The 27,357-nt window shown below is 48.0% G+C and overlaps 11 protein-coding genes across 11 annotated transcripts; 6 read left to right on the forward strand and 5 right to left on the reverse strand.

The window, feature by feature from the left end:
- Nucleotides 1–81: 81 nt before the first annotated feature.
- N7503_008610 (NAD(P)-binding Rossmann-fold containing protein) lies at nt 82–1,027 on the reverse strand (the record flags this gene model as incomplete). The annotated part of the gene is made up of 2 exons (XM_057068157.1): nt 82–666; nt 731–1,027. Coding segments are annotated over 2 exons (882 nt in total), but the record flags the coding sequence as incomplete, so codon positions are not given.
- Nucleotides 1,028–2,812: 1,785 nt separating this feature from the next.
- Nucleotides 2,813–3,767, forward strand: N7503_008611 (14-3-3 protein; the record flags this gene model as incomplete). Its single annotated transcript, XM_057068158.1, has 5 exons — nt 2,813–2,870; nt 2,926–3,181; nt 3,238–3,509; nt 3,563–3,673; nt 3,727–3,767. 5 exons carry the CDS (start codon nt 2,813–2,815, stop codon nt 3,765–3,767), a joined length of 738 nt encoding a protein of 245 aa, XP_056919013.1.
- A 3,093-nt stretch (nt 3,768–6,860) lies between these two features.
- Nucleotides 6,861–8,672, forward strand: N7503_008612 (amino acid permease; the record flags this gene model as incomplete). The annotated part of the gene is made up of 5 exons (XM_057068159.1): nt 6,861–7,168; nt 7,223–7,466; nt 7,522–7,670; nt 7,721–8,185; nt 8,237–8,672. The coding sequence occupies 5 exons, from the start codon at nt 6,861–6,863 to the stop codon at nt 8,670–8,672; spliced, it is 1,602 nt and encodes a 533-aa protein (XP_056919014.1).
- Nucleotides 8,673–9,743: 1,071 nt separating this feature from the next.
- Nucleotides 9,744–10,694, forward strand: N7503_008613 (uncharacterized protein; the record flags this gene model as incomplete). The annotated part of the gene is made up of 1 exon (XM_057068160.1): nt 9,744–10,694. The coding sequence occupies one exon, from the start codon at nt 9,744–9,746 to the stop codon at nt 10,692–10,694; it is 951 nt and encodes a 316-aa protein (XP_056919015.1).
- A 1,399-nt stretch (nt 10,695–12,093) lies between these two features.
- Nucleotides 12,094–15,267, reverse strand: N7503_008614 (uncharacterized protein; the record flags this gene model as incomplete). The annotated part of the gene is made up of 6 exons (XM_057068161.1): nt 12,094–12,252; nt 12,314–14,252; nt 14,308–14,346; nt 14,446–14,572; nt 14,626–15,172; nt 15,229–15,267. The coding sequence occupies 6 exons, from the start codon at nt 15,265–15,267 to the stop codon at nt 12,094–12,096; spliced, it is 2,850 nt and encodes a 949-aa protein (XP_056919016.1).
- A 193-nt stretch (nt 15,268–15,460) lies between these two features.
- N7503_008615 (snoRNA-binding rRNA-processing protein UTP6) lies at nt 15,461–16,881 on the forward strand. Its single transcript, XM_057068162.1, has 2 exons — nt 15,461–15,629; nt 15,688–16,881. Exons 1-2 carry the CDS (start codon nt 15,480–15,482, stop codon nt 16,780–16,782), a joined length of 1,245 nt encoding a protein of 414 aa, XP_056919017.1. The 5' UTR covers nt 15,461–15,479; the 3' UTR covers nt 16,783–16,881.
- Nucleotides 16,882–16,912: 31 nt separating this feature from the next.
- On the reverse strand, nt 16,913–17,592 carry N7503_008616 (peptidyl-tRNA hydrolase domain protein; the record flags this gene model as incomplete). Its single annotated transcript, XM_057068163.1, has 3 exons — nt 16,913–17,003; nt 17,062–17,322; nt 17,396–17,592. 3 exons carry the CDS (start codon nt 17,590–17,592, stop codon nt 16,913–16,915), a joined length of 549 nt encoding a protein of 182 aa, XP_056919018.1.
- Nucleotides 17,593–18,267: 675 nt separating this feature from the next.
- On the forward strand, nt 18,268–21,209 carry N7503_008617 (putative RNA-binding protein (Nab3); the record flags this gene model as incomplete). The annotated part of the gene is made up of 4 exons (XM_057068164.1): nt 18,268–19,591; nt 19,652–19,831; nt 19,885–20,380; nt 20,438–21,209. The coding sequence occupies exons 1-4, from the start codon at nt 18,499–18,501 to the stop codon at nt 21,207–21,209; spliced, it is 2,541 nt and encodes an 846-aa protein (XP_056919019.1). The 5' UTR covers nt 18,268–18,498.
- Nucleotides 21,210–21,726: 517 nt separating this feature from the next.
- Nucleotides 21,727–22,280, reverse strand: N7503_008618 (cytochrome c oxidase subunit 6B family protein). Its single transcript, XM_057068165.1, has 2 exons — nt 22,035–22,280; nt 21,727–21,929 (listed from the first exon to the last, which is right to left on the reverse strand). The coding sequence occupies exons 1-2, from the start codon at nt 22,257–22,259 to the stop codon at nt 21,807–21,809; spliced, it is 348 nt and encodes a 115-aa protein (XP_056919020.1). The 5' UTR covers nt 22,260–22,280; the 3' UTR covers nt 21,727–21,806.
- A 421-nt stretch (nt 22,281–22,701) lies between these two features.
- Nucleotides 22,702–23,380, forward strand: N7503_008619 (protein SYS1; the record flags this gene model as incomplete). Its single annotated transcript, XM_057068166.1, has 2 exons — nt 22,702–22,946; nt 23,008–23,380. The coding sequence occupies 2 exons, from the start codon at nt 22,702–22,704 to the stop codon at nt 23,378–23,380; spliced, it is 618 nt and encodes a 205-aa protein (XP_056919021.1).
- Nucleotides 23,381–24,591: 1,211 nt separating this feature from the next.
- Nucleotides 24,592–26,843, reverse strand: N7503_008620 (uncharacterized protein; the record flags this gene model as incomplete). Its single annotated transcript, XM_057068167.1, has 4 exons — nt 24,592–26,005; nt 26,061–26,573; nt 26,625–26,753; nt 26,830–26,843. 4 exons carry the CDS (start codon nt 26,841–26,843, stop codon nt 24,592–24,594), a joined length of 2,070 nt encoding a protein of 689 aa, XP_056919022.1.
- Between the last annotated feature and the right edge of the window lie 514 nt (nt 26,844–27,357).

Raw genomic sequence — 27,357 nt, forward strand, 5'->3', positions numbered from 1 at the left:
TTTGTATTTGCATGAGTGTATAGTGACCAAGGAATGACATCTATTTTATATATTCTAATTCTTAACTTGTCCAGACAAACCCCGTAGGTTCTCCCAGACCTCATCTTCCGATACCTTCCGGTTACTTAATGTATTTCCTTTCTCCAAGGGACCAGGATCATTCAACAACTCAACCTTCCTCACAGCAGTTCCAACTTCTAATACAGTTCCGCCCTTGTAGTCTGGATTCAACACCAATTGCAGCATATTCTCTGCTACCCACTCCGGCGTCACCCATTCATCCTTCTCCTCATCGAACATATGTCGATCTCGGGACTCGGTCCACAAAGGAGTCTTGATGCACCCCGGAGCGACAGCGTTAACCCGAATCTTGGTCAGACCACTTCCCTCCGGAGGATCATCCAGCATGGCGAGGGATCGCACAAATCCGGAGATAGCATGTTTGCTAGCGGCATACATCGGACAAAAGAAGTTTGCATGTTGGGCCGCCACGCTGGAAATGTGAACAATAAAGCCGTCGGTTTTGGCTTTTGTGAAGTGTTGGACTGCTTGCTGTGACATGCGCACTGCATGCGTTAGATTAATGTCCAGAGTGGAGTACCGAGATTCCAGAGGGTCATCGCGGGATACTGCTGTTTCTGGGGGATACCAAAAATTGGAAAATGACTATAACGGATACTCGGGTATAAGTATCCTGGATATAGTATGGGTGCGGGGAAGGCATCCATACCGGCTCGAAGATTCCAGCTCCGGGACACACTATATCAATCCGACCGAATTCTTCCTGGGCGATTTTAAAAAGTCGGTCTAGGTCTTGCCAGTTACGCACGTCGATGCGGTGGAAGATAGCCCTTGGTTGTTTGTTGGGCGTGGAATGGAGCTTGAGCAACTCCTCTGCTTCGGGACGTAATGCTAGATCGCCTAACACAACATTGCAGCCTTTATCAAGTAAGATTTTGGTAAAGGCGAAGCAAATCCCTGATCCAGCACCAGTTACGATGGCAGTTCTGCCTTGAACAAAGGACATGGCGAAGCTGAAGAACAGTTTCAAAGATCAAGAAAATTCGAATCCATTGTACCTCTTTTAAATCTGGTTCCCCGCACTATAGAGATATCGATTGGTGCGGTGGTGTACCGAACCCACATTACATAAGAACATCGGAATCTGTCTTCCGCTGTTTGAAGTGTTGCATCGTGAGTAGTCCACTAGAATAAGCTAAAGAAGCCAAATACGGCAAGGTGAAAATCATCGATATCAGTAGAAACCTACGGCAGCTCGGCAGCGTCCACGCATAGCTCGGTGGCTAACTATCACCACTTTTATTTAATGCGCACTACGGTTACTGTTAGAAACACCATGTCTCAACCTGAACAATGTAGCCATCTTCCTCTAGATCGAGCTCTATACTATAAAGATAGCCTCTAGTACCTTGAGGGCTCTTGTTGCCAAAGGTCAGTTTAAAAAGATAGCCTACTAGTGTAAACAGGAGGTTCATATTAATTGATAAGAAATCGTCTATGTATTTTATCATGTATCCTATCAAATTTATAATATGTTATCCAACATATCGTGAAAGTTTGGATCTGGTGGGTAGACCAACCTAATAACTGTATAATCAGCAAGTCAGCCGATTAAAAGCGGTTCTTGTTCTCGGTAGAAAGGAATAGCGTGACAAAGACGTCAGAAAAAAGGTGTGCACGGAAGAAGTGCAACAAGTGATCTTTTCCAGGAATCCTCAGGAAATCAGAGGTGAACTGGTATCGAGAAAAAGATAGGATCTTTAGGGGATTTTTGAGTAATCCGATGTGACAGAGAATAATGTACGACAACAAAAAAAGCATATACAATTGACCTGTCAATTGATCTTCATCAGCTTGAGGAATTGTTGCATGTTTTGATGCATTCTTGCAGTTCTTATACAGCAAGAAATTGGTAAATAGCCAAGAAGCTGGGAAAACAATTACAAGGCAGGAATTCTGATTCTGGCAGGTCAGCAGAACCCAAAGATATCTAATCTCTGAAATAGATCTGAAACCGACAGGAGGGCCAGGTTTAGGCACATAGGCTAGTCGTCTCTTAGCATAGCACCCTCTAAATTGGCAACAATCTGGACTAAGCGTAATTCAGGAGGCACGATCGGCGGCATCGTGCTGACCAAGTTTCATTGGTTGGTGAGTCTGACTGCAATAAATCGCTAGGTTCGGCACTGCAAGGTGCATGACAGCAGGAGTTGCACGAAGGGGCCTTGCGCTGAAGATCCCATGATCCACAGGGCTTCCAGTGGGTGAACATAATGCAGTGAATCGAGCTCTGTTACACCACGTACGATCGATATGACATCTCACAAAGTCTATTATATTGAATAAAAGAAATGGCAGTAGGGTACTGCATGGAACGATAAGGCTCGTAATGTCAGCTCTCAAATACGTCTCCATCTTTCGAATCGTGGAGGCTGGCTAAGTATCTAAATTGAAACAAAAGGCCGACTTGCAGGATCGTTCATACAGTAGAGCCCAATTGAAGATGAGTGGACAGAGGAGAAAAAGTTCAACCCCATCGTGAGATCCACACTCAAACCAACCAATTCTTAGAATAGTTGGTGGCGTACATATAGAAACCCACATTGAGACTCCACTCTTCAGCTTGTCCAGGCCACGCCTCAACCATGATATCTTGACCGCTGTTTACTACCCCGCCGCCTCCTAATTGATCCCGGCACCGTTCTACTGTCAGGCTTCTATAAAGAAGACAGGCCGTACAACTCAGCTGTGCCATACTGCCAGATTATTTCAATCTATCTCTATTCATAAGATGTATTACTCAGATACTGAGAAAAACTGGAAGATGGCCGAGCAGGATGAAAGATATGGTAAGTCGGCTATCTTCCTCCCATTTTACAGTAGCTGACACCTCGGGCACCATAGACCTTTTCCTCGATATGATGAGTGAAAATGCCAGAGAAGTCGAACTTAATTTCATGGAGAACTATTACCTGGCCAGAGCTTACAAGAACGTCACCAACGACCTCAAGGCCAAGGCCAAAGCGACGTCTGATGAAAGAAAAAGAACTCATATACAGATGGAATTCATGGAAAAATGGCGTGATATGATCATGTTGCTAACTGACCACCTCTTCAAATCGGCCAAGTCGAACGAAGCCAATGTATTATATCAAATGATGTAAGTCAATCGACGTCGGGACTGACATATTTGTGCATCACAAGCTAATCTCCTAGTCACAGTGCAGGTAACACCCACGGTTATATTGCCGGCTTCATCAAGGAAGAGCCTGATGCCCGTGGAGAGTTCCCTGAAGAGTGGGGAACCGTCGAAAAAGCCCAAAGTTATTATGACGAGGCCTGGAAACTTGCGAAACCTATGCCTCTTACACACCCCTTTCGCCTGGGACTGGACCTTGACTACTCTATTTTCTTGCACGACGTTGTCGGATCTCCTGATAAAGCTATCAGTTGGGCTAAGGCGGCCATGAAGAACACCGATGTGGAGGGTAAACTACCGTTCTATATACTTGGCCCCAACTTGCTAACACATGAGTTACAGACAAAAGCTTTTTGAATGAACACTTGGCTACCACTGATGAGCAGGTTCCGCAATCAGAAGCGAGATTCAATGCCAGACCTGATGCCATTCATCAACTGTGGGAGCAAATTGGTATCATTGCAAATCTATCACTTATACCCTGAGCTATGGCTAACTATGTTTAGTGATGTGGGAGCCAACGTACAGCCGGAAATCGCAAACATGAGTGTTCAGCGCCAACTCCGACACGCTGAACACTTCAACCAAGGGGTCTGCTATATTGGTTCAAAGCAAGGTGGGATATACGCAGTGGGGCAAGGGCATCGATAGTCGTGTTTAATTTCACTTTCGGGTTTCTTCCTTCCTCTTTTCTACCCATTAATCGCATTATCCTCCCGGCACATTTCAGGCTATAAGTCCATAAAGGATATTTTGGTCAGCCAAGGTTCAACGTAGTGAACCAAAGGACCCCAGCATTCTTAAGGTACGTAGGAAATTGCAATCCACCAGAGTTGTAGTTTTTTCAAAAGGTCAGTGGGCCATGGCTACCACAGCCCTGTCCTTAGGTCAGACTTGAGCTTCTCCTTTCTTACATCACCACCTGACCAAATCTAATACGTCCTGTGCGCTCCACGCATACTTCCGTAAAATACCTACGTATGTGCTTGCTCATCCACTATATTAGTGGAATAGTAGAGTGAATGTGATAATTTTGCCAGGCTGTCAGGATCTCACGTTCTGTGTGCGGATTGGCATGCTATGGTATTATAATAAAGACTCAATTACCATTACCAGGGGATACAATCGGTTCCAATGGAGCTACTTGGGAGTGACTAACAACAGACTAGTATTTTTTTTAAGGGTAGGGTTCAATAGTGGAAGTCCAAGAACGCAGAGGTGAATCTGATCTCGAGTAATACTGTGGTTCCATTATGACACACGATAGGTAACATCGCTCAGCATATGCCCAAGACGGATACTCACTTTTGCGCATATTCCGCGAGTCAAAGGAAGCTGCTATGTTGGAAGACTTTAAGGTTCAACTTCTTCAGTGCTGCGAAAGACTACCTGAATCCGAATGAGGCGTGACGAGAAAACGTGTCGTTCTCTCATTCAGATCAGTTCTAACACATACGTGTATATAGGAAAGATCCAGATTACCATGTCTACTGTCAAATTAATGGTTTCAAATCTGTTAAATATCCTGACGCCAAAATGTTCCAATATATTACATTACTGGCACTGGAAATTGAATACCGAACATGATGTGAATGCCTACCTGGCATGGTTCATTAATTTGCTTATTGCAAATGGAGAGCACCTGAGATCGTTGACGAAGGCGAGTATCGACCATTCACTTTAACGGAGGGTTATACTGACAGCGAGGCAGATTTTTTTGAATTGGGGGGGGGGCCTCCATAAGTATTGGAAGGCCTCTAGATGTAAACGCTCATGTGCTGCAGGAGATTGATGCAGTTACGAGCTATACTAAACTTCAAATGAGAGGACAATAAACTTAGTGAAAGCACTCCAGTCACTTAGTAATAGATAGACAAGTGTCCAAGTAGTGTAATGGTCTTTGGAATATTCGATCATCGAGTTACTGATTGGGTTTGATCATAAATCCCACGGGATTTCACAGGCTACAACCCACAGTTCTCTGCGAAGATCGGATCCGGAAAATTAATTGCTGTTGTTGGCATGTGAGCATGCCCCTCCTTCAGTCATACGCCCCGAGTCTTCTAAGACTCCAAGTTGGCTAATAATACAGTCAAAATCCTCACTTATAGCCCCCCCGCGTCCAAGGAAATCATGTGCAACAAGCGGGAGGTGCAATAAGTGAGAGGATGACATAATATATTATAGAGTCTAGCTGATCCTAAGCCCTACTGCACTACCTATTCGGCCTTCCCCTTATCCTCTAAGGCCACCTGGCATTTCTCCTCGAACTGAATCCTGCCAACTTCGCTGATTAAGTTCTCAACCCGACGTTCGAGGTCTGATGTGCTCTCTCCTTTGCTTCCAAGCCATATTAATATATCCTGTAGATGACCCATTGCCTCAGAATTAGATATCATCTTAAGTGGTGGCCCACTTTCTTCACTATCTCGTGCTTCTGAGTTCTCCATATCAACATATATATCTTATCCATCGGTCTCATCTTTAACTGCAATGTCTTCCTCTGTTAGATCCAAGATTTGATTTATTAGTATAATATCATCATAATGAAGCTTCTCTTGCTTGATTATATAGAGCTTGAATCTTACCACTTGATCCAGGCTTGGAAACTGGGAGGCCGGTCTTGGTAGGGGTGGGCAAAGTATAGTTTTCAGGCATTCTGATTGGTTGATGGGGCTGATTAAGGAGGTTACTCAGCAAAAAGGAGGTGTGCAAAGGTGAGTGTGCTAAAAGCGGCAGGTTTATGTTAAATCAAGAAAATTTGGGTCCATCCAAGCGAACGTACCGTAAGCGGGTGTGCTATAGGTGAAGGACAAGGTGTTGGTTTTCGGTGATAGCAACCCTAAGGCTCAATATCAGATTACATAATACAGACACCCGATATCTAAGGTGTCAGTATAGCCACGCCACAATGTGCTCTGAGCTTCTAAACTGAAATTTAAAGTATCTATACTCGAAATCTCGGTCTTTTGCCTTCAATTTTCACTTGCCATCGCATTGAGCTTGCTTGCTCAAATGTGTGCCCTTATTCCTAGGATGGACCAATTTCCAACCTGCATGTGTGGGTCCTTTCACCACGTGTATATATGCCAAAAAAAAAAAAAAAAAAAGAAATCACAGAGGTTTCCGACCTCCCGTCAAACCTTAGTCTAATCAGATGATTCTTCACGAGTAATTGAAGACTACAGCCCAGCTCAATTAGTGAAACCGTGAATCAGTCCCTGCAGAACGGTAGTTTGGTTAACAATGTTTACCCGCTGCAAGAAATGAGTGGATCCGATCGAATTTTTCTCTTGTAATAGAATGCGGGCCCTACCGATCCAACCATAGCAGCGCGCAAGCACGCCATCGCAAAAATCATGGTCTGAAGAGTTCTGTTTCCTGTCGATCGAAGATGGGCTTCCTCTCCTATATCACTAGTCGTTGGCTGGTGAAACATATTGGCAGGTGTCATACTGAAGAATCCGGGGTAGCCACGTGCAGGTCACGAGATCTCTGGTAAGCCGTTATTCAACAATGCGGTGACCTAAGTATGAGACAGACACTTATAATGTCACAGATTCCATATTACTACCCAGCTACCATTACTCAACCTTGGTCTCGCTGTCTGGTGGTCGAGTGATCCACCTTAAACCTCAATATGGGTTCTTTCTCAGATCCCGAGAAGCATGCGCCTGTTGAAGAGTATGGCCTTGGGTCGACACCACTGGTCAATGCCGACAAGCTTGCTCGTCGCCTTTCGGGCCGACAGGTGCAGATGATTGCCATCGGTGGTACCATCGGTACTGGTTTGTTCCTAGGTACTGGCTCGTCTCTTGCCACCGGCGGTCCTGCCTCGATGTTGATCGCGTACGCGATTTGCGGTGGAATTGTGTTTATTACTATGCTGTCTCTGGGTGAGATGGCAGCGTTTGTTCCCGTTGCTGGTTCCTTCTGTACTTATGCGGGGTGAGTTACATTGATCGTCGATCCTTGCCGTTTGAAGTATTGACAATTTCTTAGTCGGTACGTGGATGATGCTCTGGGTTTTGCTTTGACATGGAATTACTGGTTCAATGATGCTGTCTCAACGGCCTCGGATATCATTGCTCTGCAGCTGTTGTTGGAATATTGGACAAACAATTTTCCAGGTTGGGCAATTAGTTTGATCTTCCTCGTCATTGTCATTTGCCTGAATCTTCTTTCGGTCCGGGTGTATGGTGAGGTTGAATATTGGCTGAGTTTGCTTAAAGTCATCACCATTGTGGTATGTACTAGCCTTTATTTGATGCCCATTTCGGGATGGTCACTAATTTTCACAGATCTTCATCATTCTCGGTATCGTCGTGAACTGTGGTGGTAATAAGGACCATGAGTATATCGGCGGCAAATACTGGAACATGGGAGAGGCTCCTTTTGTTGGCGGCATCGGTGGATTTGCCTCCGTCTTCGTCACAGCTTCTTTTGCCTTGTAAGTCTGACCTGGTTCTTTCTCATTGAATTGCCTCTGACATAAATCAGTGGTGGTACCGAGTCTATTGCCATTACCGCTGGTGAAACGAAAAACCCTTCCAAGACCATGCCCAAAGTCGTGCGCAATGTCTTCTTCCGTATTGTGCTCTTCTACCTGCTCTCCATCCTACTCATCGGCCTTAATGTCCCATACAACTACCCTGGTCTCGATGATGGGGACACCCGCACCAGTCCTTTCACTATCGTCTTCGAAGAGGCCGGGAGCTCCGTTGCAGGTAGCTTCATCAATGCTGTTATCATGACCTCTGTCATCTCCGCCGCAAACCACGCCCTCTTCGCCGCTACCCGATTGCTGTACTCGTTGGCCGTGGACGGTTACGCACCCCGCTTTTTCGGCAACTTGAACCGCTTCCAGATTCCCTGGATCGCCGTCTTCGCTAGCTCAATCATCAGTGGACTCTGCTTCGGTGCAAGCTATATCGGTGCAGGTCAATTGTGGAGCTGGTTGCAGAAGTAAGTCCCATCACCGACCTATTTATGAAAAAAAAAGACTAACCCCAATAGTATCGTCGGTGTCTCCAACCAACTATCCTGGATCTGTATCGGCATTGCGTCTCTCCGCTTCCGTGGCGCCATCCGTGCCCAAGGCCTTGAGCACCTTCTCCCCTTCAAGAATTGGACCTACCCATACGGCCCCATCTTTGCGATCGGCCTTAACACCGTTCTCGTCCTGGTGCAAGGCTGGTCGTGCTTCAGCCCACACTTCAAGGGCGTGAAGTTTGTTTCCTATTACATCGAAATCGCCATCATGGTCGTCATGTACGTTGGCTGGAAACTTTTCAAGCGCACACGATTTGTTCGCACTGCGAATATGGACCTTCGCACTGATCGGTACGATGGCGGCATTGACGACGAGCATATGCCAGAGGATGTCGAAGAGCCGGAGCGAAAAGGAATACTTGGCAAATTCCAGCGCTTTGGGCAGTGGCTATTCCTATGATTTGATTTATTTTATATTATTGCTATGATACCTAGTTCTACTTTGCATATTCCTCCTGCGCCGCATATGGACATGAGCTGTATTTTCTGAATATTTAATGATCGCGAAAGACCTTCTTTTCCCTATGAATCAGTTCCTCGGTACTTTTACTTAAAATAATGGTAAGAAGGGTGAACAAGGTGTCATTTGATAGCCAAGACAATATGGCTCGGTACCACAAGCGCGGTTCATTGTCGATTTTTACCCACTTTCATGAACATTTGGGCTCGTGTGATGTGGTCTGAGATTTCTCCACTTTTTTCTCCGGATTTTTAGCGCGTGCCAGGACAACCCATGCTAGCTTCTGATTGACGCGTCACTCCGATGCAAATTAAGGCATATGGATGGCGATTGGACCTACATCCTGAACTGGTAAGGCGGCAACGCTAATAATCCGTATTGACCGGGATATATAGGGGCAAACGTGCCACACAAGTGAACGGCCCCGCTTGGCTTACAACGCGGGGAAATGAGGGAAATGAGAAACCTTAGTGCTTATGGCCCTGCATGGTTAGTGTGGGCAGAGTTTTCCTTTAAATCGTACGTTGCATGGTCTGCCCCAGCTCCTTGGTTATTTTTGCTGCGAACCGAGGATCATGAGCCCGAAAACCAATCTCTTACGGTAATCCTGGTAGAGAATGCCTCGGAATTCCCGTGGGTAATTATAGTGTGGCGAAAGTAGCGTACTCCTTTGCAATCCACCAATAAAAAGCTAAATCCCCTGTCGCTTGGATTTGCTTTGCACTAAGAGCTGGTCATCACGGACGTCGCGGCCTTTCCTGGTTCGTCGCTTATAGGACCGTGCCACTAAACAGCCAAGCCTGCGAACCCCAGACAATCCTTTTTCCCCACTCTTATAACAATCAGGATTTCCTCATGCTTTGCTGATTCTTGCTGTTTTTTGCTGTGATTCGCCTTGACAGGGCATCTCATGCCTTTGTCCTGATCGCTGCTGCGGGTGAGCCACCCAGCAACCTAGCATCGACTTAACTTCTGGGTCCGTTCGCACGGACCGGGACTCCACCGGAGATCATGTTGACCAGCTCTGAGAACGGAGTCATTGGTGAGTACTCAGGGGATGACTTCGCAACCAAAGCTACCTTGACCGTCTTCCTGTCAATCGCGCTTTACAATTCCATCGAACTCCTGGTCCTCATCTTCTCCTCATTCCGACGCTGGCAAGGTCTCTACTTCTGGAGCTTGTTGCTCGCTACCGTCCTAGGCGTGATACCACAATCAATTAGCTTTCTGCTCAAATACTTCGGGATCGCTCCGTTATGGCTCTCCCTCACGCTATCTACCATCGGATGGTATTTCATGGTTACGGGCCAGGCGTTCGTGCTATTTTCACGTCTCAATATCGTCGTGCAGGATCTGACGATTAGCCATCGCATTCGTGCGATGATTATTATCGATGCGATTGTCTTACATGTCCCTACTACCGTGCTCACGTATGGATCCAACTTCGTTCAAACCCCCGTCTGGGCCCAGGCCTACAGCATAATGGAACGCATCGAGCTTACGGGGTTCTCGCTTCAAGAATTCATCATCTCTGGTCTTTACATCTACAAAACTGTCCAGATCCTTCGCATCTCACCTCCAAGCGTCTCCGGCCACAATCCGAATCGCAAGATCATGTACCAACTTCTCGCTATCAATGCGCTGATCATTGTCATGGACGTGGTGTTGTTGGTATTCGAATACCTCGGCTCCTTCGTCATCCAAACTACTCTCAAGTCGGCGGTCTACAGTATTAAACTGAAGCTGGAATTCGGAGTTTTGAGTCGCCTTGTTTTTATGGTGCATTCACATCGTTGGCCCCCGGGGCCGAGTCAATCACCTCAACTATTTTCGCGTCCTGTGACTGCTCGGGAGGAGCTGGACTATCACGAATTCCTGGATGGTCCGGGCAGTAGCACGCAACATCCACCTGCTGCTAATTACTGCAAGTCAGCTTCGTTTCAGCACGAAGAGGTGGTATGAAATGGGACCTATGTAATACAGATCAAAATATGAAATCAAAATAATGAAAGTACGTATCAACAAAGCTGTGCTGCTTATTGTACTCATCGTTACACGAGTCAGCTTGCGCACCAGGCGTGCCAGACTATGTACCTCGGTAATAGGCAAGATTTGTTGATAAAGGACACATGGATCTGTTGACCTTTGCTGCATAAGATGCATCCAGCCTCGTGTGTTGACTAATTATAAATCTCAATAATTTCATTCACGTCTGTGAATAGGTCGTACCATGTGACATGGAAAGCCCTTGATTGATGCATGTGGTCACGCCCCAGGAAATAAGTGGATTCATCCTGGCAGGCACCAAAGTCACTAGGCAAGAAGTACAAAGACCTTGACTAATTGAGTACTCGTATCTGCACTACAGCCCAAGACATCCTATAGGAAACAAAAATTGAAAGATGATTAACTACTCAAAAAGGGCTTGTCTTTAGTCAAAAAGAGTGTTTCTGAATGATCATATCAAACTTGATACCCTCTCCCAAATTGAATGCAAATCAACAGCAAAATCTCTCCTTCCAACAGAATGCCCCCCCGAACCTCTCCACCATCAAGGAGACCACAGAATGGGAATCAGGGCACATGGCCTCAAGATCAGGCGTTCCAAATCAACGACCACAGCAGTAAACCAGATCAGCTCGCCTTATATTGACAAGAAATTTGAACAGTCTAGATCCTGGGAAACAGAACATGGATCTTGTATCCTGCATATCAACAAGGAGCTCCTGGGACTGGAACCAGAGGCTATGATCAGAATTCGACTGCTGATCAGGCGCTCCGTTTAATTATATAATAGCAGTCAGCTTGATTATATCATTTAGTATTTAACCAGGCCTGAAATGTTTGAATTCTCCGGATTGAATGAAGCTTATTCCATCCTGTTTATGAATAATTTGGACCCGATTTGATAATACTTACTTTTCCAGCTATGCTGCCCCGCCGCATGGACGCGGATGCATAAATGAATAATGTCCACATGTGAACCGGGAGGCATCTTTGAGCCGCAAATTGACCTGCAGGTCAAATGTTGTGGACGTTGAGTTAATTGGTACCCACCTAGCCCTGGAGCCTGAAAGTGGGACAACCTTACATATGAAAAACAGTCATGGATAACCCTCCACAGTTCCAATTTCTACAACTTTGGAAAGTTTTACTACTGTCGAACTCAGCCTTCGAAGTGCTACATAGCCAGGTATCTAAAAAAGCGCGAAATGAGATTCATGAAAAAAAAATTAACTTATCAACGGCTGAAGCCTCGGAATATTCTAATTTCGAATGATTTCACATTTGGGAAAAAAATGATGGGGGTTGCATCTACAAAGAAACACATTTTCCTTTGCTGTTATGAGTCCAGTACTGTTTATTGCCAGTAACGGGGCTCATCGAAGACATGGTAGCGATGGCCACGCACGCCCTCACCGCGGAACAGAGCAGGGAATCGGCGGCCAACAGGGACCAATTCCTCAGGGATGCGCACCTCGTTTTCTGGCACAGGTTCACCAACCACGAACTTGCCAACCTGTTTGATTAAGCTGTTAGTAAATATGTTGACGAGCGCTCCAATGATAGAAGGGACTTACCTGGATCTCAGTGTCGGTAATGGTGTCACGGCTAACTCTGGCGTAGCCTGTACGGTGGATCTTCTTGTAGAGCACATACTCGCACCATCGGTCCCAATCGGTGGGATCGATATCTTTCATTTGGCTCACGTCGCTGACATAGGTGTTGTAGTTACCCTCGAGGGGCTTAGTGACCAGGTAACTCAACAGAATCAGCGGGCGGGGGGATGAGCCCATCAGCTTAGAAAGATATTGGCTTTGAAGGCGGCGATCCTCGGGATCCTCCTCCTGGCCGGAGTGGAAGACAACAATGTCTACCATCTCGCCGTACATGTCAAGAGTGGCATGGATGGCGGGAGCCAGCTCACCAACAGGCGAGGGGAGAAGGTGGTGAGTGGAGTTGACAATGGGGAACTTGGAGAGCAGAGCAGAGCCCCAGGTGTGCTTATTAGGACCGGGGCCGAAATCGGTGTAGTAGCCAAGATCCTCAGCAATGTACTGGGTGACGTCCTTGTTACCCATGATGATGCGCTGGTTGTCCGACTCGAGGAAACCAATGACATCAAGCTCAAGCTCACCGATAACATCACGCATGCGACGCTCAGACGCCCACATGTCGTTGTCCAGACCGAAATGGACTGTCCAGATACCAGCAGTCACGATCTTCTCCTCGGGATGATGGGGCTTATAATCGTTGGTGGGGAAGCGCAGGTACGCCACAGAAACTGAGAGGAGTTGCAACGCAGCGAGCACATAAACGTAGTAAGAGCGCTGTCTCTTGCTGTTGGGGCTGACGGGCTTTTTGCGAGAGGGACCAGAGTTGGAAGTGGCCGCGGAGAATACTCCGGCACCAATGGCAAGCATGGTCGTAAGCATGACCCAGTCAGTATGTTCACGGACGAGCGGGCCACCAGGGACGAAGGCATAGGCAACAACCCAGACGTGGAAAAGCAAAAGGAAGATGTAGAGAACGAAACCAATGCCAAAGGTGCCTGCCGGGGAGTGGCGAACGGCAGACTTGATCAGGACAGGGGAGACAGCCATGATGTAGAATGCAAGCGCAAGAGCACCGTAGTATCCGGTCCAGTGGTGGTAGTAGGTCAAAAGAGCAGCACCGACAGAGCCAATGCCGTAGGCGGTCCAACTGCCTGCCACAGCGGGACGGAAGATACCATACACAAGACCTGCGCCCATGGCAAAGATCGTCACAGAACCATGAGGCACAGCAATAGGTCCCCGTACGGGATATCCATCCCAAACCCATGAAATCATAGTGCTGGAGTCGGTAAGGAGAGAGACAATGGCGAACATGAGACCTCCGAAACCAACACCAGCCAAGAGTGATGAGCCCTTCTTACCGCCAGCGGGCAGATAATCGCTACCGCTAGTAATGGAGCCCCTCTGGGAGCGCAAGACAGCAAAAATGGCGATGAAAAGGCCAATCTTGTTCCAGCCGCCGTTCTCGCCGTGCATGACGGGCCAAAGTGGGTTGTTGGTCGTGCAGGCAAACTTGGCAACAACTGACATTATCAGGCCAACACCCCAGGCCATGATGCGGGCCTCAAGGCGAGCGGTATTTCCGCGCTCGGCGAAGAAGCTCGCAACCCATGCGGCACAGGTGGTCGACAGTGCAAAGGCAGTAATGAACAGACGGTTGGCAGGGTCATGGAATTTATAGGCCATGAGAGCCGTAAGAGACATGAGATGAAGCAGCCGCAAGTTCTTGGTGGCAGCAGATCTCAAGGAGGGAATGGCGAAGAACAGAGGGGAAATGCAAGCAACAATGGCAACCTCATAGCCCGAGATTCCCATGTGCCACAGAGGGAAGTACCACACAAGGACGGGAAGACCAGTCACGATCGTCCAGAAGACAAAGCCGTTGTAAACATCGGCAGCGGCATCCAGGATTTCAGTCCAGAAGAAGCCCTCACCGAAGGTGTTGCTCACGGGCTTGCCCTTCCTATTTACTAGTTAATCTCAAAGAACGAGGTGAAGGACTAAACAATTGTACACACCCTTTTTCAAGGACAGAGTCCGCAGTCGTCTTCAACTGCCTAAGAAAAGGAAGTTTTTAGAATGGGCTTTGTTTCATAACCAACGTAGCTTATGCACTATACATTTGTGGATGTCATTTCGGAAGCCACGGTACATACCCTCTGCTGATTCCCTTCACATCGCGCACCACCAATTCCAGGCCTTCGAAATCAAGCACCGTAATGGCATCGAAACCAACATCGAACAAGATCAGGGACCACTCAAAGAAGGCGTACCGAGTGTATGCTAAGAGATGTGTATTAGTACCATTGCTTTGCTTTTGAGAGCAGAAAACTCACCACCGGGAACCTTGTGGACCTTGTGTTGAATGAAGTAGTAGATCAATGGCACCAGAGTTCCAAAGAACAGACTGGCCATAATCTTGCGGTACTTCACAGCACGGCGGTTGTTGGGGCTCAAGGCAAGGCAGCCCAGAGTCCATGGCAGAGTCGCCACCAGGTAAGAGATCATAAAAATATCGTGCCAGTCATGGTCATCGGTGGATGTGACATAGGTCCAGCCACCGCAAGTCAAGGTTCGGAAGACACCCACACCGGCCACGACCTTCGGGAGAGTCGAATTGGGACGCGCGGTGATGATGTACCACAGGAAAACGAGAAGGAAGCGAGGACCGGAGGTGATTGCGATGAAGACCTGGAAGAATGAACGCTCGGGGTATCGGTCGCCAATTGTCGCAGACACGGAGGGAAACCATTCATCGGGGTAACCGTAGTGTTCATTTTGCACAATCTTGTGATAATGGAGAGCCACACCGACTATCAGCGCGCTGAAGAAGGCAGCGTACGCGAAGAGCGTGTGAGTCCATGCAACCCATTTGCCGTTGATCTGCATTGAAATTCGTGTCAGAGTTGAGGGACCTTATCGCGTTTTTGGAGACGTACAGCAACCACGGCATCTCCATCCTTAAATCTGGGAGCCATGGTAGCGCAAATGGAACCCTGCGCTGGGGGTATATAGGGAGATTAAAAGAAATGAAAAAAGAAAATAAAAAAGAATGTCAAGAAAGAGAGGTGATAGAGAACAAGGGCCCCTGAGGAAAACATCGGATCCGTCGGTTTGTTGGCTTTGCTTCCAGAGTGGCCTTGGGGTCCTGAGTCTAACCGCGTTGGGCTTAGCCTATGCTTTGTCAAAAATGCGGGATCGACAAAAGTTCGGAGCAACTTTTTTTTTTCTCAGCTTCAAAACCGCAACCATGTCCGCCGCAACTGATAAGGCTCGGTACTTTCTTGAAAAGTCGGTTCCTGAGCTGAAGGAATTCGAGAAAAAGAAGCTTTTCAGCAAGGTAATTTCTTCCGAACGCGCCTGCGAGGTGCAGTCGCTAATCTTCAAAAAAAATATAGGATGAAATTACCTCAATTATCAAGAAGCGATCGGACTTCGAGCATAAGTTGAACGCGCGTGGCGCAAAGCCTGTGGACTTTGTCCGATATGTCGAATACGAGATCAACCTCGACACTCTTTGCAAAAAGCGAACCAAGCGCATGGGAATTCGGTCGGCAGGACACAGCGGTCAGCGACGGATTCTGTTTATTCTCGATCGTGCCACACGCCGATTCCACGGTGATCTCAATCTCTGGATTCAATACATCGAATACACCCGGAAACAGAAGGCCTACAAGAAGCTCTCCATGATCCTCACTGATGCCCTGCGATTCCACCCCACCAGTGCGGAGTTATGGATCTATGCCGCGAAGTACGCTCTGGATGAGCATGCCGATATGTCCCAGGCCAGAAGTTATTTCCAGCGCGGTCTACGGTTCTGCAAGGGTGCTCGACTCCTATGGATTCAATATGCGAAGCTCGAATTGATCTATATCGCTAAGCTTATGGCTCGTCAACGGATATTGGGATTGGACGAGGCCAGCCAACGGCCCAAGGCTGTCGAGTCCGCTGGGGTGGATCACGATGCTGACATGATCGCGGTCCCCGATGTCACCGAGGAGGATATCAACCCGACAGCGGAGGGCGACGAGGTTGACAAACATGCACTTGAAACGCTGAACGCGACACCGGCTCTCAGCGGTGCTATCCCGCTGGCAATTTTCGATTCTGCCATGAAAAACTTCAAGAACGACGATCAGTTTGGGTTCGATTTCTACAAGATGGTGTCGGAGTTTGATGATGTGCCGTGTCTTATCAAGATCCTTAGCCATGTGCTGGAGAATATGCAGGCTCACCAACCCACCAGCCCCCGAACATTGATCTGTTACATTCAGTTCCCAACCACAGGGGTCCGAGTCACATCACCAGAGTTCCCTCGTGCATTGGGAAGTTCACTTGCTCGTTTGAAGGAGTCGCAGCCGCTCAGTGCCAGTCTTGCTCAGGAGGTGGTGAACTGGTTGAAGCCACTGTCCGAGACCGAGGATCTGGATCCTTCATTGAAGAAGGTCATTGTGTCCACAATGCGCAATGCCGAGCGAACATTGTCGGAATGATTTGTATGTCTGAGGAAGATTATTTTTTTGCACTTGCGAGGCGTTGGTCGGATGTGAAGTAAAAAAGTGTCCAGGCATGTACATTTAAGTTTTTTTTTTTTTCCCGGGAATCATGTTAGCCATTTCCCAATCAATCATCATACTTATTCCCCCGCCGATTACTCTTTTTGTCACTTTGGAATTTCTTCGACTTAAGTCGAGACTCATTTTGAGCCCGTTGTCTAAACGGTCATAAACGGTCAGATCACCGGGCCATCCCCTGCAGGAGGGGAAGCTTACAATTTCTGGACACGGTCCTTTTGTTCTGGGGAGGTCTCCCCCGGAATGACGGCTTTGGCCGCGCTTTCTAACAATTGGTGGAGCTTGTCAAAACACGAATCCACATTGCTAGCTTGTTTCCGGGACTCGTCGGACTGAAAAATTAAGGCCTGAGACCGGTCGGACGCATAGCGTGAAGTGTGCAGTTTGGGGTGGAGCAAACGCGGCACCAGAGGCAGCAGCGCGGCCAAAGGCACCTTCAAGGTTGCTTTCGTGTTGACTCTGCCCCCACCGTTAGCCCTGCCGATAGTACCACGAGACTAGGAAACTCGGATTTGCACCGATATGTACCGACTTGTTCACGTTCTGGCCTCCTGGGCCGCTTGACCGACTAAAAGACAGCTCACCGATCTGGCGGGGGACTGTTTTGGAGTCCAAAGTTTTCAGCCACAGTCTCGCTAGTTCGACCTCTTGGTCAGATGACCCCTTTGTTGAAGCAAAACGGCGTAACCAGGGCGTTCTGACCCAAAGTCGAGTGACTCGCGGCCCCATCATCGGAACCGAGTGCGCCGGGCAGGAATCATAAGAGTTGCAAATCAGGAATTTTAAGGCCGAAAAACTTGAAAATTAAGGATTTGTTCTCCTGTCATGACCATGTAGTTTCGAAGTACTAGAGTAGGCAAAAAGGGATGATTATCGCTTTATGGTGGAGAGGCCATGACTAACCAAAACCACAAAGGTACGGTAATTAACTCCGAGATCTGGGTCTGGCCCCTCCTTTTCTATTCACTTACGAACTAGTTTATTCTTAGTGCGAGGGATTTCCATGCAACAACTATGAAATGTACGACGGAAACTGGACTCGGTTTCTATGGAAGGTGTTATCCTTTTATTGGTGGGTACTTTTACACGTCAATCAAAAAGGGATCCATTTAGGAGACCACGTACCCATTTTTATGTACAGCATACATACCAAGTATGAAAAAACAAGAAAAGTGTACGAACCAGTAATAGTCTAGGATCCAAAACAAAAAGGGAGATCCTTATATGCACCTTGGACTACGTAGGCGGTTCGAGGATGATCGTACAGGGTATCCTGCATGTCCTGCATTGCCAGAACTTTCTCCTGCTGATAGACCAAATTTCTCTCTTTGACTTCTGGAATTTACTCCCTCTTCCTTTCAAAAAACATCCTGCTATTTGCTTAGTTGTATTTCAATTTTAACATTTTGGTTTTTTTTTACTTTACGGCGCTATCTACCCTATCTGGGACCCTTACCGCCCTCCAACCCAAAGCCTTTTTTCTCATCGCCCCACCTTAGCTTGCGATCGCGAAAATTCACAATCTAACTTCCTCTTTCTGACTCCCCACTATAACGCCCTTTCTCCCTCTATACCTTTTATTTTGTTCCATTCCCCCCGTGTTGTAGATGAAACGTCCACCCCCCAGTTGTCTACATGACGCCCAGTTCTCCCGATGAAGCGCTTCACTTCCGCGGCAAGACACTGACTCCGGAAAGCCCTCGACCACTGCATATCCCGGAGCCAGCCAATATACCCGTTCTCGAGAACCAAATGGACCCTGTCTTTAATGATACCTCAACATATGAACGTGCGGTAGAGTTTCAGACCCCCCGAGGAAAAGATGGATGGATCGGCGAAGGACAAGGGCGTGGCCTAGGACATACCCAGGATTCAGGTAGCTTGCATGGCGCTCAGCCAGGGAACTCTGTGATGAATGATATGGCTGTTTCGGCGGACTTCTACCATTCCTACCCTTCCACAGTGCATTCTGGTGACGTGAAAGTGAACCCAAACACCCATATTCAGACCCACGCGCCTCCGGCTGTGCCGGTCCATCAAGGCTTCGCCACTACCAGCGAAATAGACAATGCCAACAACCGGGGAAATGCATCCCAGCTACCAGAGCACCTAAATGGTGGGAAGGAACAAGCAAGGCCAAATGTGTCTGGGGTCAATTTCCAGACTCTGCTGGACAACCTCTCACACCTTCCATCTGCAGAATTGGCCTCCGGGGCTGCTCCCTTAGCAGAAGGATCGTCTCTCCACCAAGCACCCAAGGACGACCCTCATCATACCCAAGGCGTCTTTATGCAGCCCCTTCAAGACCCATCTTCCCAAACCAACTATATCCCAAATGATGATGGCACATACCATCAACGTCCTTCTCCCCTTGCCACACCCGCCCATCCTACGCAACCCAGTAACAATGCCCAATCATATCCCCAGTCGATGGCACCGGGCGGAGCACCTGGCACCGTACCGGGTGCTGGTTCCCTACCTCCCCCACCCACTGCCAGCTTCCAACCCTCTTCCTCAGGGGAGTCACAAACTTCCCAAGAAGCTTCCCAAGCGTCTAAAAAAGGTCGTCTCGACAAGCAAACAGGGCGACTCGTCAAGCCAATGGATGACGATGCGCCCTGGGGCCCAGAAGTCCAGAAGAAATACGATGAGTTCCTTCATGATGAAAGGGTCTATGTGACGGAAGGTCTGTGGGATCGATTCCCGATGGGATCCAGGTTATTTGTTGGTGAGTTCTTCCCCCGACCAAGGGCTTCCGAGTAATTCACTGACTTTTTTTTGAAACCAGGTAATCTCCCCACGGAAAGAGTCACCAAGCGAGATATGTTCCACATTTTTCATAAATACGGAAAGCTGGCCCAGATTTCCATCAAGCAGGCCTACGGTTTCATTCAATTCCTAGAGGCGGGTTCTTGCCATGAAGCATTAGGGGTGGAACAGGGGGCCCTGGTACGAGGCAGAAAGATTCGTGAGTGTTTGGAATGTCACTTGGTTTTAGTTTGGAGGACTAATCTTTTTTAGACCTCGAAATTTCAAAGCCCCAGCGGAATTCTCGCCCCGCGCCCGCAGAGCCATCTCGGGCGCCCCCTCCTCGACGTTCGAGGTCACCAGAATTCAGCCGGGCTGGTCCCGCCCGAGCCAACCCACGTGCGTCCAGTGATCGGTACGACCGGCCTTATGAACCACGAATTCCATTCAGCGATTTTCGAGATGAACCCTCGAATCGCCGCCGCGATGGGTATCGGCCTCCGCGCTCGCCTTCGCCTCGGCCTCGACCTAGAGATGGGTATCGATCTCGGGACAGAACCCCAGAGCGATTTGATCGCCGTGAGCGCAGGCGTTCCCGTTCCCCTAGATCTCGATCTCCTCGCTCTCCCTATTCGAGAGATCGGCGATATCGCAGCCCGAGCCCGAGACCACGAGGTAGCTATGAAGGAGAAGCCGATCTTCCCGTGCCTCGGAGGGCTCCCCGTGATGTGCCTGAGGTCCAAGTTCTCGTCTTGGAGGAAATTGACCGGTATGCTCCCCTATCATCCAATAACTCTGCCCTTACCACTGCTAATTCACTTTATAGAAACTTCGTACTTCACGTGGAGAACGCTTTTCGCAATCGGGGCTTGCGGGTAGATGTCCTTGTGCTTGGCCCTCGAATTCCCCTTGGTGCGGCTGTCCATCGTCAGTACGTTGAAGGTGTACTTGCAGTCGTCAGGCTCTCTCGCCCCAACCAATTCTCTCGCAAGATTCCTCTTCAGATCTTCGACCGAAGCCCCGGGCTTAATAACGTTCGATTCAGTGACTACCCTGAAGTTGACCCCAACATAGCAGCTGAGGTCATGTTCCACCAGGCCCAAGCAATGCAACGTGGCCCTCCGCCTGGTTCCTTCCCCCCAAATCCTGCTTTTGGGATTCCTCCCGTGGCGATACCGGCTGTGCCGGTGCCTCAACCTACTCTGCCTGCGTTGACCAACCCTCCCAATATCGCAAACCTGATTAGTTCGCTGGATGGCCCTAGCCTCCAATCTCTCTTGTCCGCCCTTCAACGCCCGGCTCCTCCATCTCAACCTGTCTCGGCTACTCAATCTCCATTTTCTTCACCTAATCCTCCGCCTCCTGCTGATCTGGCTACTCTGTTGACCAATGCGGCTCGGCAACCTCCAATCCTGCAGCACCCACAACAACCTCTTCCTCCCTTCCATCTCCAGCCCCCCAATGGGCCTGTTGTCTCCGATCCCCACTTGCTGTCAATTCTAGCTAAGGGACTCGGAGGGCAACAGCCACAGGGTCAGCCGGCCGTCGGTTCTAATGTGCAAAACCTGATGAACCAGTTGGCCAAGTGGAAACAATGATTAACGAATCTCTTCGCTGTGACTTATGCTTGGCCTTCGGTTTCGGTTTTCCTTTACGTTTTTTGGCTATTTATTTTGTTTTTCTTTCGGAGCTCGGCGTTCTCACTCTCATCTTCCATTCATGGTTGGAGCTTTTCCGGTTTTATCTCATGCTGGAATCCATCCAGCCATTGCAAGAACAGGCGTTTCATTATTTTGCTCGGACTAAGAATCTAGATACAGGTGAAAGGGGTGTCTAGGTTGGGATTTGTCATCTATGTTTGGTTTCATCTCAGGACTCTGTTTTGAGACATGATGGATATAATATGACCGTGTCCATTACTGGAGTTACACAGATATGTAATTTGCTATTTGGATTCATTTCAAATGTAGTCTCCATATTATTGGGTAGTTCAGCAGAATACGCAGGCTTTCATTATTTACTCGATAACATTCCTACTTTGATCTTTGAATACTGCGTCGTTCCTAGTACCGTGTGGTGTCGGGGCGTTCAATTTAAATGCCAGTGTTGTATGTTGGAAACATTAAATTGAGATCGTGATAAGAGTGGATATGGTACATAGTGTACAGTTACGAAAGCGTCTTGGAAACTAGCATTTAACTCGACTTCCAGCCCTGAGTCTTCAATTCCTTCATCTTGTCGGCATCTTCTTTCTTGATCCGCTCGATCGTCTTGTCCCGGTTGTATTCCATCACTCGCTTCTCTTTGAAATATTTCACCTATTAACCACTGTTAGCATATCCCAATCCATATAGAACATGAAATAGACCCAAAGAAGAGCTATCTTGAGCCAACTAAGCCCCTCCAACAGGTGCTGTACATACCCAGGTCTGGGAACAAGCTGCCTCAAACTCCTGAACCTCCTTTGCGCATTTCCGACGAGCTTCCTTATCATCTTTGATTCCATCCAAGATATCATTCCGGTCCAAGCAGCTGAAGAAGGCATCTCGACCCTCCCAGCAGCGTGCACGACTTGTCCGGTCCGGCGCGATGCGGCCACCGTCAGAGGCCTTGTTGGAGTCGCCCGAAGACCAAGGGAGCCAGCCCATGATGATGGTAGGTAAATGTGGTAGGGTGATTGAGCAGTAAAGACTCGAAGGTAGTTTGGAGGGGAGAAATGTGGATTGTGGTGGCGGGCAGAGTTTCGATGTAGATTTGAGAAGTCGGAAACGCAGCGGATGCGGCGTTGTTACGGGTGCCAAGACTGTTGATCCCTCGGCGACACAACGCTGTCCAATTTCCTCTGTCGCCACAACCTCACGACTCCCTTCCCACTACCCTTACACTTACGACTGACTTCTCCTATGTATTGAACAAATAACCCCTCGCCTTTCTCGTCCCCGCAAAACTATTACACAGTATAGGGTTTGCTACCGTTGCATGATCACTGCGCCTATCTACGCCTAGCCCCGAACGCCGCGCCCCAACCACTCATCCTCCACACAAAGGGCACTGAGGGGGAAAGCCTTCTTCTCCCGTACCTCCTAGTTGATGCCCGGGCGCCGGCGCCTTCCAGCGGGGTCGCGAACCGACCTCCCGCCATTGAAAATCATCCGAAAGATCCTCCTCCTTCAGACGGCCTATTATGTTTGCGCGATAGTCCTTATCCTTTTCACAACCGTCGTATATGGAACACCATTCTCGCTAGACCTGGTCTTCGGGTGGGACTCTTTAAGAGGAGATACAACGGTTGGATGGATGCTGGGTCTAGTCTGGATGTTGAATTGTATCATCAGGTAGACATCCCTCGAATTAGTACACAAACTACGAGAACCTAAACTAACTCGACAATTCCAGTGTGATCTTCCTCCTGCTATTCGTCTCCCGATCCAAACTCGTCCCCGACTTCGCATTCACAATCCATTTCTTGCATCTCATCGCCACAACACTCTACACTCGGTCTTTGCCCGCAAACCTCCTCTGGTGGGGGCTGCAATTCGCTAGCGCGGGTGTGATGACTTTCCTGGGCATGTGGGCCTGCCAACATCGCGAACTCAAGCCCATCAGCTTCGGTGGGATTGGAGGTGGTAGCAAAAATGCTGCGTCCTCGTCTCAGCAATCGTCTGAAGATGCTCAGGCGGAATCCAGCTTTGGAAGGGGGAGAGGTAGGGAAAGGAGTGTTCAAGAGTATGAAATGGACGATATGAAGACCGGTGATCGTGCCGTATGAAAGTCTTCGTTCGCTTTTCCCATTTTTCAACTACTATGTCATGTGCTTTAAGCCTGTCTTCCTTTCTTTCCTTTGGACGCCCTGACTTATTCTGTGGGCTATGAACTTTTGGACGTTTTTCTTTTCTCTTCTCTCTTGTTGGTGTTTGGCCTCATGAACACCTAATTTTGCATCCTTATCATTTTTTGTATACCCTGCCGCGGTTGCATCTCTGTATAGATGGCGTTTCTCCTGATGATGAAGGGAATGGTCACTTTTTTCATTTGTGGAATATAGCCCTGTTACAATAATCCTGGAGACTGCTCCAAAATGATATTTCTATTAATGATTTGGACAGAAATGGCCATTCAATCGAGTCTCAATTCTTATAACCCGGGAAAGTCTGTATGATGCCAGTAGTATCTGATGAAACCTTCATATTGTTAGACAGGGTATATATACAAGCTCTTATTGTCATCAATAAATAGAGGGCTATCTATCAAAATTCTTCCTTCTTTCGTGGTACAATGATTAGTCTCTGTCTCCCACGCATACACCTCATCCGCACCTTCCCTATACTCGGACTCGAAAAGCGGAAGGGGTTCCGCACCCATCTGTGAAAGTACAAGTAACATCCGCTGATCCCGGCCAATGATAGCATCAAAACCCACATTGGCAGGGTCACCAGACTCCGCGAAAGCCTCCTATACATATGGGTTTATCGTGAACACGGGAAGACGGTTAGTGGACTATTTAGCCTATCGTAGGAAGGATATTTAGCTCCACTTTGGGTATTTGGTATGCCTTTATATAGTACCGGTGGACTTTGCTTAGTAGTCGTTCAAGAACAAAACTGACTGGCCCTTTCTTTTACTAATGCCTTATATTTTCTGTATATCTGATTTAGTGCCATTGGCCCAAAACGGCTAGCGGGATGTCTTCGGCCGGAGCTAGTCAGGCGTAGAACCTTAAATCGCTTTGACTCAGCCACCGCGTCTATGTAAGTTTGCAATATCCCATATCCCCATATCTGCGAATTGGCACTGTATGTGTTTTGGAATCTTAATAGCAAGTGGTGGATCAGAACACCAGAAAATAAGTCGAGTTGATACGCCATTTTTGTGAAATGTAGGATCTATTCAAAGCAGCATCTAGGAGCGGACGTTGTAATTATTTCCCTTTCTGATATAATGGTTACTGTTACTGTACCTGGCTATTATATCCAAAATTCATCAATATAGTAGCCACATTTCCCAGGCGTTATTCGTGTTTTGATGAAGCTCAACTCTCATGTTCTGGCCTTCTGCCATTTGCTGCACAAATTCATCATCGACCATGATTTTCAACTTTTTCTCGGTGATGTGGAATAAGCTGAAGCAGTCAACTGGCTCGATTTCGTACTTTTCGGAAATCTTCCTGACCAACTCTCGGACTGTGCGTTCAGATAGATAAACAGCACGATAATATTCCTGGAATTCATCTCCCAGGAGCCGAACGTAAAAACATGCAACTAGATATGTCAGCAAGGAAAACAAACTTGACGCCTGGACGTGCATACTTGAAGTGAGGTGTAGACCCGCAAGTATATGGTCAGTCACATCAATACGATTCACCTTGATGTATTCGACAGATAAATCGTCCTCAGCTACCGGCTGCGGTGTAACCGTAGTCTCTGTGCCTGACTGGTGGGAGCTCGTTGGTGTCATCATTGCTGATTCTTCGCTTTTGATGGATGTCTCGATGGAATGCTCGGCAGGCGTCGGCTTGATGCAACAGTCGTGATCCACCAAGCGCACCGGGTACAGGTCCGGATCATCTTCTTTGTCGCCGCGGAGAGCCAATAGAGTGGACGACCGAGAGGATAGCGACATTCTCTCAAACCCTACCAATTTTGACTTCAGACCAGCCTGACTTAGTTGCTCTGATACACAATCTGGTGGCAATCCTTTCAAGTTCTTTGCGACGGACCTGCCACGCTTGCGCTTTCTAGAGCCCCAACCTAATTCTGCATTTGAAATTCTCATTTTCAATTTCTCAATCCCCCTCTTCAGGTTGCCGTGATCATTGGATAGCTTTCGCTCCGCGCCATGGTCTCTAAAGACTTGGAGTTTGCAGAAACAAACTTCCGACTCTGGAGAACTAAGAAGATTATCGAGCGTTGTCTGTTGTTCTGTCTTAGCACAGAGCCGAACGGGACTTCCCCTCACCCCCTTCGAACGCGTAAAGTCGGTAGACAAGAAATTGAAACAGATCGGTATATGGCATGCGTTGAAGCCGGTGGAGGAATCCGTTTTCCAGGTAACACAGAATCCGTCAAAGCATTTTTGCTCAATCTTGAACCGAGGGCTGTCTCCGCCTGCGTATTCAAGGGCAAAAAGTGATTCTTCCTGTTGCTGCTCTGGAGTCATACCTCGCCCTTCTTTCCATAACTTCCAGTACGCTTCGGGGTTTGACCTTGCATGCTCTTGATCGAATGAGATTCGAACAAAGGTCCGGTATGTGGTCGCCTTGTCACTTATTGCGGGTGGCATCGAGTCCATAATCGTCAGGTAATAGACTTGTCCCTTGTTGAGGTAGGTCAGGGGTGGATCCCCATTTTCGTTGGTCATTGCAGTTGGGGCTTGAAGGATAGTACGAAAACGAAATCTGAGAGCCAGAATCACTTAGTTGGGATGTGAACGGAGGCAGTAAGTTGACTCACGTCTCGGTTTCTGTGGAGGGAACATGACTCCCGTCTGTGATGATGTCTGAAAAGCTACCGCCAATGCATGAAGTACCAGCAGACTCATCAGTCGTTTCGTAGGCTAATTCATGATAAAGATAAGGTGCCGAAGCCTGCGACCCTGCATCGTGAAGGGCCTTCGTATCCGGCAGTGGCTGACAGTTGTATAGTGGCACGCACGGTGCGGGTACCCAAGGATTGTTTTGCTGGAAGCTGGAGAGGCAGTCTGATAGGGAGTAGAGGCCGCCAATCTCGACAGATTGCTTGGGTGAAATTTGGCCATCTTCCGGGTATGAAGTTTTCCTGGCACCGAGACGGCCAGTAGAAAGCCCCGTGTTCAACCAAGGAAATCGCCCAAATCTAGTCGCAGGAAGGCTTTGAGCTGTATTCGATGCTCTCGGGTCTTCGATGACTGCCGAAGTATCCTGAGAGAAAAATTTAGAGTGAAGTCCATCGACTTCCGCCATGTCATATCCGGGGAATCTCAAATCTCTGCTAGGTATTAATAAGGATGCTCTCGCTCTGTTACCTAGTACTGCATACCTTGGTGATGGTGTCTCATCCCCCGTGTTTTGAGAAAAGTCGCAATTTCCGTAATCATTTTGACGACTAAAGGGTTCGGCGAGGAGAAATGGATAGGTATCGAGTGGCACAGGAGCTGAGTTTTGGGAGCTTTTGTGTTGAGGAAAACAGATTTGGTAAGCTTCAACCCCATCTATTAGGACTTCTGGTATGGAACAGGACATACCTGGTGTAGAGCATTGTGCTGAGAATTCAGTTAAGGAACGCAGGGAGATGTTCAAAAAGGATAAAATCTAATATATACAGGCGACCCCTGCTCTTGCTATCTATATCCTTGATCAGGTTTTAAAGTTAGCCATGTAGATGTGTCAGAAACTCTTAAAAAAGAAGGTGCGTTAGAGGACATTTGGTTCGGATATTCTCGAGAGGATATTATATACAAAATGCTGTGGTTCCCCCGATATATCTGTCTAATGATCATTGAAATATGCCAAGGGTAATCTGTCCAGCCAATGGTCGAATAAAGCCACCGTCGTAACCGCGGTTTAAAGATACTTATAAGAATCTTAGATTAGGACTTTTGCCCTTGAGAAGACCGAGGCGTGTAGAATATGCCATTTAACACCATTGACCAAGGGGTTTCATACATTAGACCCGGTAGATCCATAGATCCCATTGGTCGGCTGTTTGATCCGGGAACCTTGGAACGCCGGACGCTAGGGTCTAGGCCGTTCGTCGACCGGGAGCGGAAGCT

Source organism: Penicillium pulvis (assembly GCF_028828015.1).
Source record: "Penicillium pulvis strain IBT 33274 chromosome Unknown contig_7_segment1_segment0, whole genome shotgun sequence".
NCBI classification, from domain to species: Eukaryota; Fungi; Ascomycota; class Eurotiomycetes; order Eurotiales; family Aspergillaceae; genus Penicillium; species Penicillium pulvis.

Bases quoted from the DNA above. Each gene is read 5' to 3' on its own strand.
- N7503_008618 (XM_057068165.1), bottom strand. From the start codon at position 22,259: ATGGGCTGGCTCCCTTGGTCTTCGGGCGACTCCAACAAGGCCTCTGAC. The intron at 21,930-22,034 runs GTATGTACAGCA...AGTGGTTAATAG, and splicing joins CAGCTTGTTCCCAGACCTGG to GTGAAATATTTCAAAGAGAA.
- N7503_008615 (XM_057068162.1), top strand. From the start codon at position 15,480: ATGCGGGATCGACAAAAGTTCGGAGCAACTTTTTTTTTTCTCAGCTTC. The intron at 15,630-15,687 runs GTAATTTCTTCC...AAAAAAATATAG, and splicing joins AAAAGAAGCTTTTCAGCAAG to GATGAAATTACCTCAATTAT.